This window comes from Lacerta agilis, chromosome 1, assembly GCF_009819535.1.
Source record: "Lacerta agilis isolate rLacAgi1 chromosome 1, rLacAgi1.pri, whole genome shotgun sequence".
In the NCBI taxonomy this organism is placed as follows: Eukaryota; Metazoa; Chordata; class Lepidosauria; order Squamata; family Lacertidae; genus Lacerta; species Lacerta agilis.
In genome coordinates this window covers 76,941,055-76,953,785 of record NC_046312.1, presented here as the reverse complement: position 1 = coordinate 76,953,785, position 12,731 = coordinate 76,941,055, and the positions used below count along the sequence as shown (strand labels likewise).

At 44.9% G+C, this 12,731-nt stretch overlaps 1 protein-coding gene across 1 annotated transcript in view; it reads right to left on the bottom strand.

Moving 5' to 3' along the window:
• The window catches only part of ANO9 (anoctamin 9), a 40,749-nt gene extending 37,789 nt beyond the window's left edge, over window positions 1-2,960 (bottom strand). The window contains exon 1 of the mRNA XM_033156387.1: window positions 2,909-2,960. Within this exon, the coding sequence (XP_033012278.1) occupies window positions 2,909-2,914 (6 nt within the window). The 5' untranslated portion in view covers window positions 2,915-2,960. The remainder of the gene's footprint in view (window positions 1-2,908) is intronic.
• Between the last annotated feature and the right edge of the window lie 9,771 nt (window positions 2,961-12,731).

Genomic DNA, 12,731 nt, shown 5'->3' with positions numbered 1-12,731 from the left:
GGGGGTCAAAAGAAATTACGTAGTTACCAATGAATAACTGCACTGGGTGTTTCAAAATATAGATTTCTACTGATTTATTTTCTAGTTTCTTCCATCATGCAGGGCTGATTAGCATAGCATTTTTATGGTAAGCAGCAGGTGTTTGAGATCTGCTCTGGTCCCTAATTCAGGTCCTGTGTTTTTCAGAGCAGAGATGCTCTGCACAAAAATCATTTTAAAAAGAATCCTAAGGAAAATTATGTTATGCAATAGGAGGTTGTTGTTAAATCCTCCTGAGCATTTCACTAACCCAGTAATTCAACTGGTTTTTTCCAAGTAGAAAATCTTCACAACCAAAGAGAAGTGTAGAGTTGTAAAAATCCACTAATAATGTTGTCCTATCTTTTGTTTCGGTTCAGCCAGTTTCACACACTTCATTGAGACCAATATGTGAGGCAGGATGGATGAGAATGCTTATGCATGCTACTCAAGCATGAGCCAAAAATAAAGGAGCCAACTGACATATAGCTTCATCCTGCTGCATTGAGAGACAATAGAGGCTGTATTTGCACATCACAATAAACCATAGTCAGTGTTTAACTATAGTTTAATGTGAACAAGCAGTATGCTACAGTGCATTGCTGAAAATCTCTGCTTTGCAACAGACCACAGTCCTTGGCTTGCTGAGGCGTCCGAATCTGCCTTTGTGCTTTGTTTTCCCCAAACAAGCCACAAGTGGTAAGTAGAGATCTCTTGGCTGCCGGTAGTGGTTTGTCTGAAGAAAAATAAACCATAAGCCCAGATCTGGACAACATGGCAAGCCAAGGTTTGTTTCTTGTTGCTCCCAGTGTGACCATGGGCAGGGAAGGTACAAAGAGAGGACTTTTGAGCTGCATGCACGAACAGCCTGCTTATTTGTGTCAAAGCAACAGTTAAACCAACGGTTGGCAAAACATTATCAATGTGTTAACATGATGTGCGAATCAGGCCAGTGAGGCATACGTTCATATATTTTAATGCCTATCTATGCATAACATGTAGGCATCACTATGCCTTTGAATCAACTTTCAATATGAGGGATATTCCATAATTAGATAATCTGTTTTCCTCCAGAAGAGTTGGGAAGTATGAGCAAGAAAGTTTAGTAAATCTAATGTGTAAGAAAGACCCAGGATAGGGTAATGATAGGTCCATGCCTTGTAGTCACCATCTGTCAGTGGCTGGAGTGAACCAGCAGTAAATCACCCAAGCCAGTTGGAGTTAACTCTTTATTAGCAAAAACAGGACCTGCACAGAATGTCAGGCCTAATGAGCACAGCAACTCCTCTCCAGCAGGTCTTGCCCCCTTGAAGCAGTTGCTGAGACTATAGGTCCCCACCTCCTCCACAGCTTCCTAAGCACCCCTTCAGGGTTTTTCCAAAGCAATCTGAGACTGTGCATGTCTGTCTGTCTTTGCTCCCCCCTCTTTATGCCTCTTCTGGTTCAGGGAGACCAGAGGGGAGGGGAGCTTGGTGTCCAACCAGTCCCTTACAGGCATTCTTACATTCTTAGTGCATATTTCACTTCAAGTTGAACTTGGATGAGCTGCTAAAAGACTGAGGTTATGAAGCCACAAGGAGTTAGGTTGGCAGGGTAGGTTAGGGACAGTTTGTATTAATGCTTAGATAAATTGGCTTTGTGACTTCCACTACAGTACATTGAAAACTTGTTATCACCTTAGCTCTTCATCTGACTCTATCTTCTTTTTGGTACTAAATAAATATTCCTCTGTAACTCAGATACAGTTCATCTGGGAACTGGAAGGATTCAAGTAATACTCAAAGAAGAACAGATACAGTTAACAAGTCCAGGGGAAGCTTAAAGGGTAGGTACAGACATTGCTTCTGCATAATGTCTAATCAGGTAATCTCTTGCCCTAGTGCATCCTGTAACACAGAATGATGTTTCCCGAAATGTCCCCCAAGGAAAGGTAATGGTTGTTTATCATTGGACTGGAGTGGTTTCCTGGTTCCTTATTTTGTGGTCAGAGCAACATCAGCATCCAAACTTCAGTGCTACAGGCTGCGTACACGTTACCAGCTTAAAAGACAGCTAGGTCGATATTTTTCTCAATTCAAATCAAAGCTGGATGGGGGGGGGCACACACATCAGAATGTAGTGGGAGCACACTAGCGGATGCAGAATAAATGGGGGGAGGTGTACATGGTGGGAACGTGGAACAAATAATAAGGAAGGAAGAACCAACTACAGCCTTATTCCCCCTTTGCCAGTGCTCAGCAGACTGTATGCCACCACCCTTGCCTTAGGAGGTATGAAACTCTTGGGAAACTTTTATTGCAGTGGTAGGTAGATAAGCATATTTAACATAAATTACCGAGCTTTCAGTTAGCTACTTAAGGTAAGCAACAAAGCAAAACAAGTAGCTGTTTAAATATTGTTGTATCCATTGCAGTTAAGGCTACAATGCCATACCAACTTACTTGAGAGCAAGGACCCCCTCCTGAACTGAGTGGCAGTTGCTTCACAGGATCCCACTGCACACAAATATAAACATAAACCCTTATACTTTCAGCATTTAAGTTAATTTGGGGGGGGGAGTGCACTTTGCAAAAATAGATGACATGAACTGTTCCCAAATGAAACCCAATTATTCTACATAGCTCAGTCAGTAGAGCAAGAGATTTTTTTTTGTCCGGCCGCCCTTAGCCACACAACCTTACAGGTGCTCCCGGCAGCCCTCGCTCGATCCACGCATGAAAGGACCGCGCTAGTTTTCTCCTTGCCTCGAAGGCGACTGGGCAGACCAGCAGCGTTCATAAAGGCAAGAGCCGAAGCGGCTGGACCGCATGAAACCTACGGAATAGTTTGAAAAAGGCGGGCTCTCTAGGGGCTTGGCATATGCGCTTTTCTTTTTTCTTTTTCCCCTTACCTGCATGGTGGGAAAAAAATCAAGTGCTTCTCTCCCGTTCCCCCGTGCAGCAAGATCAGGACTCAGGACAAGATCTCTCCTTGCTAGAACTCAGCTGGATCCCGCATGAGAGGAACAATCCCGCAGGGACCCCCAGGACGCTTCGTTTAGGTCTCTCCACTCCTGTGTGTTGTCGTCTCTCTTTCAGAGTCCCCGCAGCTCTGGGAGTGCGGACTTCCGCGTGAAGTTGCCTGGCTGCGCCGCGATTCTCTCCTTTCCCGATGAGAGGGAGCCGCCTGTCGGGTTTTGCCATAGGCAGAAAAGAGGAGGAGGAAGCGAGCGTGCCCTTTCCGCCCCTCCGCCTTACCTAGGCACCACAAGTGGCTGGGGAGGGACAAAGCAGGCACTTCCCGCCACTGATGTGTCAGACTAATACTGCTGTTGGCAGCTGAATAGCCACAATGGTTTTCTTCCGTGTGTTTTGTGTGTTTAGAGAACCAGAATCCCAGCTAATTCAACAGGCAGAATTTCAGAACTGAAGTATAATGGCTGGTGGTGACTTATTATTATTATTATTATTATTATACTTGATAAATTGCATTTATATCTCACTTTCTTCTCCAGGAAGCTCAAGGTGGTGTGCATGGTTCTCCCCCTGCTCATTTAACAATAACCTCGTGAGGTAGGTTAAGCTGAGAGGCAGTGACTGGCCCAAGGGCACCCAGAGAGGTTCATGGCTGAGTAGGGATTTGAACCATAGTTCTGCACATCCTAGTGCAACACTCTCTAACCACCATACCACCACTGGCTCTCAGCATGTGTTCAAAGCAGTGAAAGCTGCAGCTTCTACTGGATCCCTATTGACTTTAGCCAAGGACACTTCATATAAAAAGCTGCTCGCTACCTGTCACTTATGATAGGTTTGCTTATATGGCGCTGTCCAGTTTTGTCAGAGTTACATAAGCAAAAGGTCCCCATCCCAGGAAGCTTACAGTCTAAAGTTGAGAAAAGAGATGAGAGAGAAGAGGGCAGGACCCAAACCAGTGGATTCAAGTTACAAGAAAGGAGATTCAGATTAAACTTCAGGAAGAACTTTCTGACAAGAAGGGCTGTTCTACAATGGAACAGTACCCCTCAGACTCTCTGTTGGTGGTTGCTAAGCAGAGGTTGGATGGCCATCTGTCAAGGATGCTTCACCTGAAATTTCTGCATTGCAGGGTGTTGAACTACATGAGCATCAGGGTCCCTTCCAAACTCTACAATTCGATGATCGCTGTGGCATGTGCAAAGGGCAATATATAAATAATCCAAATAAATAAGAACAGAGTAGGGGATCTGTATAGGGATGCATCCCCTTCCTCTTTAATATTATTAGGATTCAGGGTTGTCCCATGAAATCAATCTATAAAATGAGAAATGGGGTAAATGGAGTTAAATTTTCTGTCTCGCAGTCACTGTCCAACTCCTATCAACCCCTGCCAGCATGGCCATGTTGGTGGGGCAGAGTGAAGTTTTAGTCTAAAGCAGAGGTTTTCAACCATTTTGAGTCCATGGCTCCCTTGACCAACTACATTCTTTCTGCGGCACCCCATTGGGTTCAGGAGCCCAGTTTGTCACTCCTTCCCTGCAGAGCTGGTAGCCTCTCACCCCTTTTCAAATACCCACCCTTGTGGAGTGTTCCCTTAGCCTCCTTTCCTCTTTCCCCTCCCCTCTCCTTGGGAATCCTCTGGGCAGCCGCTGCTGCCACCCCTGGTCTCTGAGCTGCCCCACCACCAGCACCCACCCCAAAGATAGGTGCCTCCTCAAACTGCCCCACGGGCCTGGGACTTGTCTGTCCATTCCCAACAGCAAGGGCTGGCAGATTGGCTGGCTGGGCTCCCTTGCCCGCTTGCTTGCTTATTCCGACGCCACAACCAGCACTCCTTGGCAAGCCCCAGAGGCATCATTTGCCCGTGGAGCTTGTAGCCAGGGCTGCTGCAACAAACAGCAGTGCAAGCCTTCGGGAGGCAGAAACGCAAGAAGGAGTCAGAGGAGGGAGGGAAGGAAAGAGGGACAGAGGCCCACAGCACCCCTGGCTATCATTCAAGGCACCCCAGGGTGCCACAACACACTGGTTGAAACCACTGGTCTAAAGCATTTGGGGGATACCAGGTTGGGGAAGGCTGGCATATAAGCAGGTCCTGTGTAAGCAGCAGAAAAGCACTGGCAGTAGTGAGTGATGGCATATATTGTTTTTGAAGATATGCAGATGACCTGAGTTCCCAGGAACAACTCGCATTAGGCCCTATAATAGTGTTACATGTGCAAATATAGGGAGAGTTGACGCTGGGGTTTGTTGCAGCAGGATCCAGTCCTTGTCTTCGTGAAGGTCAGATGGTCTCCTGTTGTGGATCGGCAGCATCACATACAATGCTATCCTAATCCACAGAGGCAAAGGAAATGCCAAATCATAAGTAAGCATGTAAAACTGGAAAGTCTTTACTGCTGCTTACTAAGAATTAAATATATGCCTTTTGATTATTACCTTAAATGGAAGTATTTTTTAATTCTGGTATTCTTGCTATATATGAATCATCCGTGCAACTGGGAGAAAGAGGATTGTATTGTTTGGCTGTAAACCAGAGATGGGGAAACTGCCCGCTGCCACCCAGTGTTGTTGCCCTACAGCTCCCATCAGTCCCAGCCAGCATGGCTAATGGTTAGGTAAGATGGGAGTTGAAGTCCAACACCATCCAGAGGGTCACATATTGTAGGCAATGGATCTTGTGGCATACTCTGGAAGAAAGCTGGAAGCATAAACTGGGTGTGGAGGTGAGCAGATTTTCATAATAAGCTGTGTTTTTATGAAATAGGGTGTGTATACACACACCATACATTTAAAACGCATGGGGGGGGCAAGAACCAGGGAACTGTAGCTGACCCCTTACTGAGCTACAATTCGCATCACCCTTAACAAAGTGCAGCTCCCAGGATTATTTGTGGAATAATGTACTTCAGATGTATGGTGTATATGCAGTCTCATAGCTACACAGTGCTATCCAATAAGTGAACCTGTAGTGCTCAGTTAATAGCATATAAAAGCATTTTGAGACTGATTTGTCTTACAGCACCATCTACTGTGCTTTTGACAAGACTGCAAGTATTAGTGCATACTGCTTTATTGTACGCATGATGGATCCCTTTATTTTGGGTTTTTATGTTGAAAAACATGTGATATATGGAATGTATATAATCAGTGCTTTTTATAGAAAAAAAGGTGCTGGTACTAACCATGCAGTTGTTACAGTAAGTGTAATACTTTTAATATTTGCAGGTGGGGAGGACGGAAAGGTTCTCTTGAGTACCCCCAGAAAAAGCACTGCATATAATTCTTAAAACGGTATTGTAAACAAGGCCACAATAAATGACTAGCCTGAAAAATTCTTTACCAGCCTACTGGGGGCAAGGAGAGAAGGATAAGAGAATTGATTCTATTCCTCTTGCAGCAGTCCGCTGCACATCTGGTTGCCTTCTATGCTGGACACAGAGGAGAGAGAGAATTCTTTTCCTCTCTGCTCATTTGCCTGAGTGGAATTCCATGAACTCACTTGCATGCAGTTCTTTGTTGCTTCTGGCTAGAGAGAAGAATTCTGACTACCTTGGCCTTGGCAGACTGCCTTTTCATACATAACAGCACTTATTGAAATTTGTTGTGCCCAAGGCATTATAATTCGTAGTCTAGGGCCCAATATCTGCAATGATCTCCCCCCCCCCCCAGACTGATGCAGACACATTGTTTGGCACCTGCTGCAATCATATACATTTCTCCATGGTCTCTCCATCCCTTTGTAGTTTCTTTTTTTTTGGGGGGGGGATTTATTTATTTATTTTAAAGACCCATAAACCAGCATCTACTCATAGGGCGGCTGCTTCGGTTTGCCTAATGCTAGGTCTGGCCCAGGCTTAGTTACTCTTGTGCAACACACTCATTTTTTATATTATTAATATTTATTAGTTGCTTTACTCACAAAAATGGCCCAAACTGACAACACAATATAAGCATTGAAATCAATTACAATGAATAAACCAATGAAAACCTAAGAAAATGGATATGAAATTTGGTTACATATACAGTATCACTTATTTTTGAGATATGTGTTTATTTTAATTATTTTCTTTTTCTTTTTTGTTAATATTGTTAATATTTTTTGTTTTGTGTATTAACATCTTTTTACTATATTTTTTTCACTTTTTATGTTTAATTGTTATATGTATGTATGTCAAGTTTGTCTGTCAGCATATATATATATATATATATATATATATATATATATATATATATATATATATATATATATAAAACAATGAAAACCTTTCAAATTCAGGCACAAAAAGCCAGGTAAAAAGGAAAGCTTTGGCTGGTGCCTGAATGTAGATAAACATGCCCCCAGGCAAACATCTCAGGGAAGTGTATTCCACAAGTGGGGAGCCACCACTAAAAAGGATTATTCTCATGTTACCGCCCTCTGGACCTCTTGTGGAGGACACACAGAGAGAAGGGCCTTAGTTGGCAATCACAGGATCTTGGCCACAAGGCTTGGATTTTTTTTATGGGGGAGCATATGGCTTTGAATTCTGAGTTCCCATATAATTTGGACAAAACAAAATCGAAAATTCTTTCTAGTAGCACCTTAGAGACCAACTGAGTTTCTTCCTGGTATGAGCTTTCGTGTGCATGCACACTTCTTCAGATATAATTTGGATTACTCTGCATATGTAAATATTTACCCTACACACTTCTAAAGTCTCCACCTTTTAGGCCTTGCTGCTCTTTGAAAACCATTATGAGGTTGTTGTTTTTTGTTTTGTTTTTTTAAAAAAAACAATGTAGTGTATGAATTTTGTGAAACAAATAAATAAACAAACCAAGTGGAATGGAATATGGCCAGATGAAAAGCTGAACTACGATATCTATTAGGGCTCCAAATTTATGAGTGACCCTTTCTACCTGACCAGCTGTGCTGGCCCCAGGGGTTTGTCCGTGAAGCGAGGTCCAAGTCCAGTCCTGGGTCTAGGGGTCCAAAGGAGGTCAGTCCGGCAGGGAGCGAGGCGGGGAGCAAGTCAAGGTCCAAGGCAGGTGCAGGCACGAGGTTGCAGGTTGAGTATACGCTCGCAACTTGGGCTGGGTCTGGCTGGCTTTTATCTGGCCCTATGCTTAGGGCGGCCCCGATCCTCCGGAGACTCACCTCTCCTCCGGGCCTGGAGGCGAGCACTCCTCCTGTAGGCACTTAGCTCTCTTCGCCTCTCTGTCCTGAGCCTCTGCAGCTCAGGAGAGGCTGGTGGGTTACTGGACCCAGGGGCTGCCTCAGCTTCCTCTGAAGAGGCTGGGAGTGGAGCACTTGCAGGCAATGGGTCCTCCCTCCCATCAGGAGCCAGAGCAGACTCTGCTGATGCCTGCACCTGGGGATCCAGCACAGGTGGGGATCCTTCAGGCCCTGGCTCAGCTGGTTCTGGAGGCGGGGCATCCTGTGCAGGCTGGGATCCCTCAGGTTCAGCATCAGAGTCTGACTCCCAGGCCATCACACCAGTGTTCATATATAAAAATGGACATAGATATATGCAGCCGGGCACCCAGCCTCCTGGAGTTCAAAGAATTCTACTGCTTGTGCCAACCAGGCTCTCAATATTCAATTCCCACCCACTACAGATTTGGCACGGTTTCTTGTGATAAAATAATAGCTATCCTGTTCCAAACCACAGGGAATTTTAAAAGGCTGCAATACAAGCATCAATATGAGTATACTCTCCATATTGGGAAAGCTCCCAGATAATTAGAGCATCACAAGAACCCCCATTTGGCAGGGGGCCTACTTAGCAGAGTACTTAGCATAATGATTAATTCAGTCCATAATTGACTGTGCATAATAGTGTACTCGTATTTGGATGCTAATGCTTTTAAGGAGTAGCTCCAAAAGCAAATTGAAGAAGCTGGAGGTCCCTTTGATTTTAGTGTGCTCTAGGTGAGATTGCTGAGTAAGAGGTGTGTGTGTGTGTGTGTTGATTCTCATGTTAACTTTTTAATACATGGAAACTCGTGCATGTGTATTGAAGAGAATGGCTGGGCATTCTTGAGGCTTGTGACATTTCTAAAACATATCCCAAAGGCGACCCATTATGTTATTTCATGCACAGGGGCGTATCTAGGGGTTGGCTAGGTTGGCCCCTGCCAAGGATACAGGCCTGCAAAAAACGTGTCTGTCCACTCTGGCTCGGAGTTGCTAGAGCCCACCTGCTCTCCAGGCTGTTTCCTTGCTGTTATGGGCAGCCAGGTGAAGCATGCAGGCTTCTCTGGGCACCGCAGCAGAGGAGCACAAGGGACTGGGGGGAGGGGGACCAATACAGCTTTTTGCCCAGGGTGCAAGGGACCCTAGGTACATCTCTTTTCATGAATGCTTTTATTTTTATTTTAATAAATACAATAATAAACATGCTTATATTGTTTTTCAGCCCTAATAAGGGACCCGAAGGCAATTTACAACAACAAATATAAAACTGGTCTGAGAACTGGCCCTTACTGCATCAAGCAAACCTGTACACTTTGGGGAGTGGACTTTGTGTTGTTGGAACTGCCATATCATTGACAAAAGAAGTATGCAGTGGAGTGGAAACATACATCTGATTTGAAATAACTTATATATGGAGCAGGCCTGGGAAGCAACATACTGAGTTTGTTGAAGATACCATGGTGTCTTGCCACTTGTGATTTGTAATGATTAGGAAAAAATATTATTTGCTTTTATGTATTAGATAGGGTGTGAAATTTGACTTGCCCAGTCTGTTCATTATACCATGAATCCACCTGATGTCTGTTGTTCCTGGTTCTGTTTCTCTTTCCTAACTCTCCATATTTTACCTAAAAGTCAATTAAAAAAAATTTTAAGCAATGAATGTGATTCTTACCTTTGTACAAGAGTGTATATTCCAGCCATGCAAAAGCCAGAGGCTAACACACACACACACACACACACACACACACAAACAAACACACACAACCTTCCATCAAAGCAAGCAAAAAGCATTATCACAATTCAATGGCACATCTCAGTCAGTCACACAAAAGCACTTGAGATGGACACAGAGCAGGCCTTCAATGTAACAGACCAACTATGGTTTTCATTACGCATGTCCTATCCTGAATTACACACACACAACCTTCCATCAAAGCAAGCAAAAAGCATTATCACAATTCAATGGCACATCTCAGTCAGTCACACAAAAGCACTTGAGATGGACACAGAGCAGGCCTTCAATGTAACAGACCAACTATGGTTTTCATTACGCATGTCCTATCCTGAATTACACACCTGTTTCCCAAAGTGAACTGATAGTAATGCTGTCTGATTTCCACAACCACCACTCCTTCCAGACTCCTTATTTTCTGGGTGGGGGAGAGTGGGAGCCGATATTCCTCATGGGGGGCAGATTTGGTTTTGCAGCTTCTAACTGCTAGTTTTTCTAGCTAGTAAATAAGGAAGTAATGTGCCCAGTGCTGGGTCTAACTGGGCTTTTTTTGAGGGGCTTCTACAAACCTGCTGCCCAATTTTTGCTAGATGGCCATTTTATGCAGCGTTCACTTTTGTTGTAGGTGTTTTCACAGTCTGACAGTTTAATCACATTGTCCTTTGCTACAAAGCAGTGATGGGGAGCTGCCAGCCTGTGGGTTGGATGTGGTCAGCATGTCCTCCCTATTCAGTCTGCAGCAGCCTTCTGTGTTTAGCCTCACCCCTAATTGGAATTAGGCTTTCTGTTCTTTTTAAAAAAGCTTTTAGTGGTGCCTAACTGCTGCATGACGCGGGTGGTGCTGTGGGTTAAACCACAGAGCCTAGGGCTTGCTGATTAGAAGGTCGGCATCCCCACAACGGGGTGAGCTCCTATTGCTTGGTCCCTGCTCCTGCCAACCTAGCAGTTTGAAAGCTTCCTCGGCCAATAAAGCGAGATGAGCGCTGCAACCCCAGAGTCGTCTGCGACTGGACCTAATGGTCAGGGACCCTTTACCTTTAACTGCTGCATGGGGGGTGGGGGCAGAAACCAACTGGGCAGAGAACAGAGAGAGAAGGGGGGAGTGAAATAAAGAAAAAGGAGGAAGGGAAAGGGGAGAAAAGAGAATGAATGGGTTTGTAGGAGAGATGGCTCTGGGCCCCACTCACTTTGGTCAGCAATCTTGCTCATAGCTGCCATGCAACACCTGGCAGATTTCCCTTGAAAGAATGGAAGGTTGGGGGGGGGATTGGATTTATATACACCTATAAAGCAATGAATCCAACCTTATGAGAGTAACTGGTGTTTCCTAATTTGATGTCTGCTGATAGTTTATGACAGGGTGGTGAAGCTGTGGCCTTCCAGACATTGTGATCTGGGTGTGGTATGATGGGAGCTATAGACACACAATGTCTGGATGTCTACAGGTTCCCCATTCCTGATATATATAGGTCTTCTTCTTCTTTGGCGATCACTCGTAGCCAAGTAAGGTTGTCTTCCATAAAAACAGTTTTAACAATGAGTCCGAAAGTGGCAGTGGAGGCCAATTCTGGATCCACGCATCCTTCCACAGTGGGGACATTGGTTTCTGGGCGGGAGTTGATCACAGTGTGGATTTGCCAAGTGTGCTCTCCTCTTAGCACGTTTCTCCCTTGCATCCTGAGTTCGAGTGTCTTCAAAGCCCGTGACACCTTTGGTAAAGGCTGTTCTCCAATTGGAGCGCTTGCACGCCAGTGTTCCCCAACTGTTGAAGTTTATATTATACTACATTTTTTAAAATTTGCCTTGAGACAGTCTGTAAATCTCTTTTGTTGACCTCCAGCATTACGCTTTCCATTTTTAAGTTCAGAATAGGGTAGTTGCTTTGTAAGACGATAATCAGGCATCTGCACAACATGACCAGTCCAACCAAGTTCACAGTCTTATGCAGCCAACTTAGAAATAAGGCGCACCAAGTTTGATGAAACTTACTCCTAGGTAGGCATGTATAGGGTTGTAACTATATTTCTGACAAAGTTCATACTGTGCCTTTATTAAATCCATAACAGACAGAAAGTGAAAAGGTCAAGGCTTTCTCCCATCACTTTGCTTTAGTTTATTAAAGCACCTTCATGCTTGGAAAAATAAAATCTCCAAATGTCTGCTTGTCAAATACAAGAACCCTGATCTCAAAAGTGGCCCTGTTCTCCCACCATCTAGTTCCAGAGGAACCTTCTCTACTTTGCTTAATAAACTGTTGTTATGGTAACACGAGATTTTCCTCTGCCATGCCTCCACTCCACGCCCCTCTTGAGCAACTAAATTGGCAGCACAGCCAGAATATAACTCCATTTTGAACTAGGTGGGACTTCCTTCCGTAGTCCTACCAACAAGTTTCAGGATCAGTTTGTTTTCCAAGGACAAAACTACAATTTCCCAGGGGGGAAGCCGTTTTAGTTCCTTCGCAGCAAAATCCACAGAACTGGATTTAAAGATTCTAGCCCGCCACAATAAAACGTCTTCGCTTTTAGGATACCATAGGAGCGCTCTCTCCCACGGTCCGCCGTGAAACTTGCTCCAAAGCATGCAAGCGCACGGCTGCAACTTTGAAGCTGCGCATTCACGCTTATCTAAAAGCTGTAGGGGCGGGACTAGAAGAGCATAACAGACCGTTCTTCGCCCACGAGCAAAACACACACACACAAAAACCACGCCCCATTTTGTCCGTCCGCCCCCCCGCCCTCTCCTCGCTTGTGGAGTTCATGATGCCGCCCACGGCTGCGCACGCGCGCCGCCTCGGCAGCGAATCACGCCTTCCGCGAGCGCGGCCCCGCCCCTCGACGCCGGC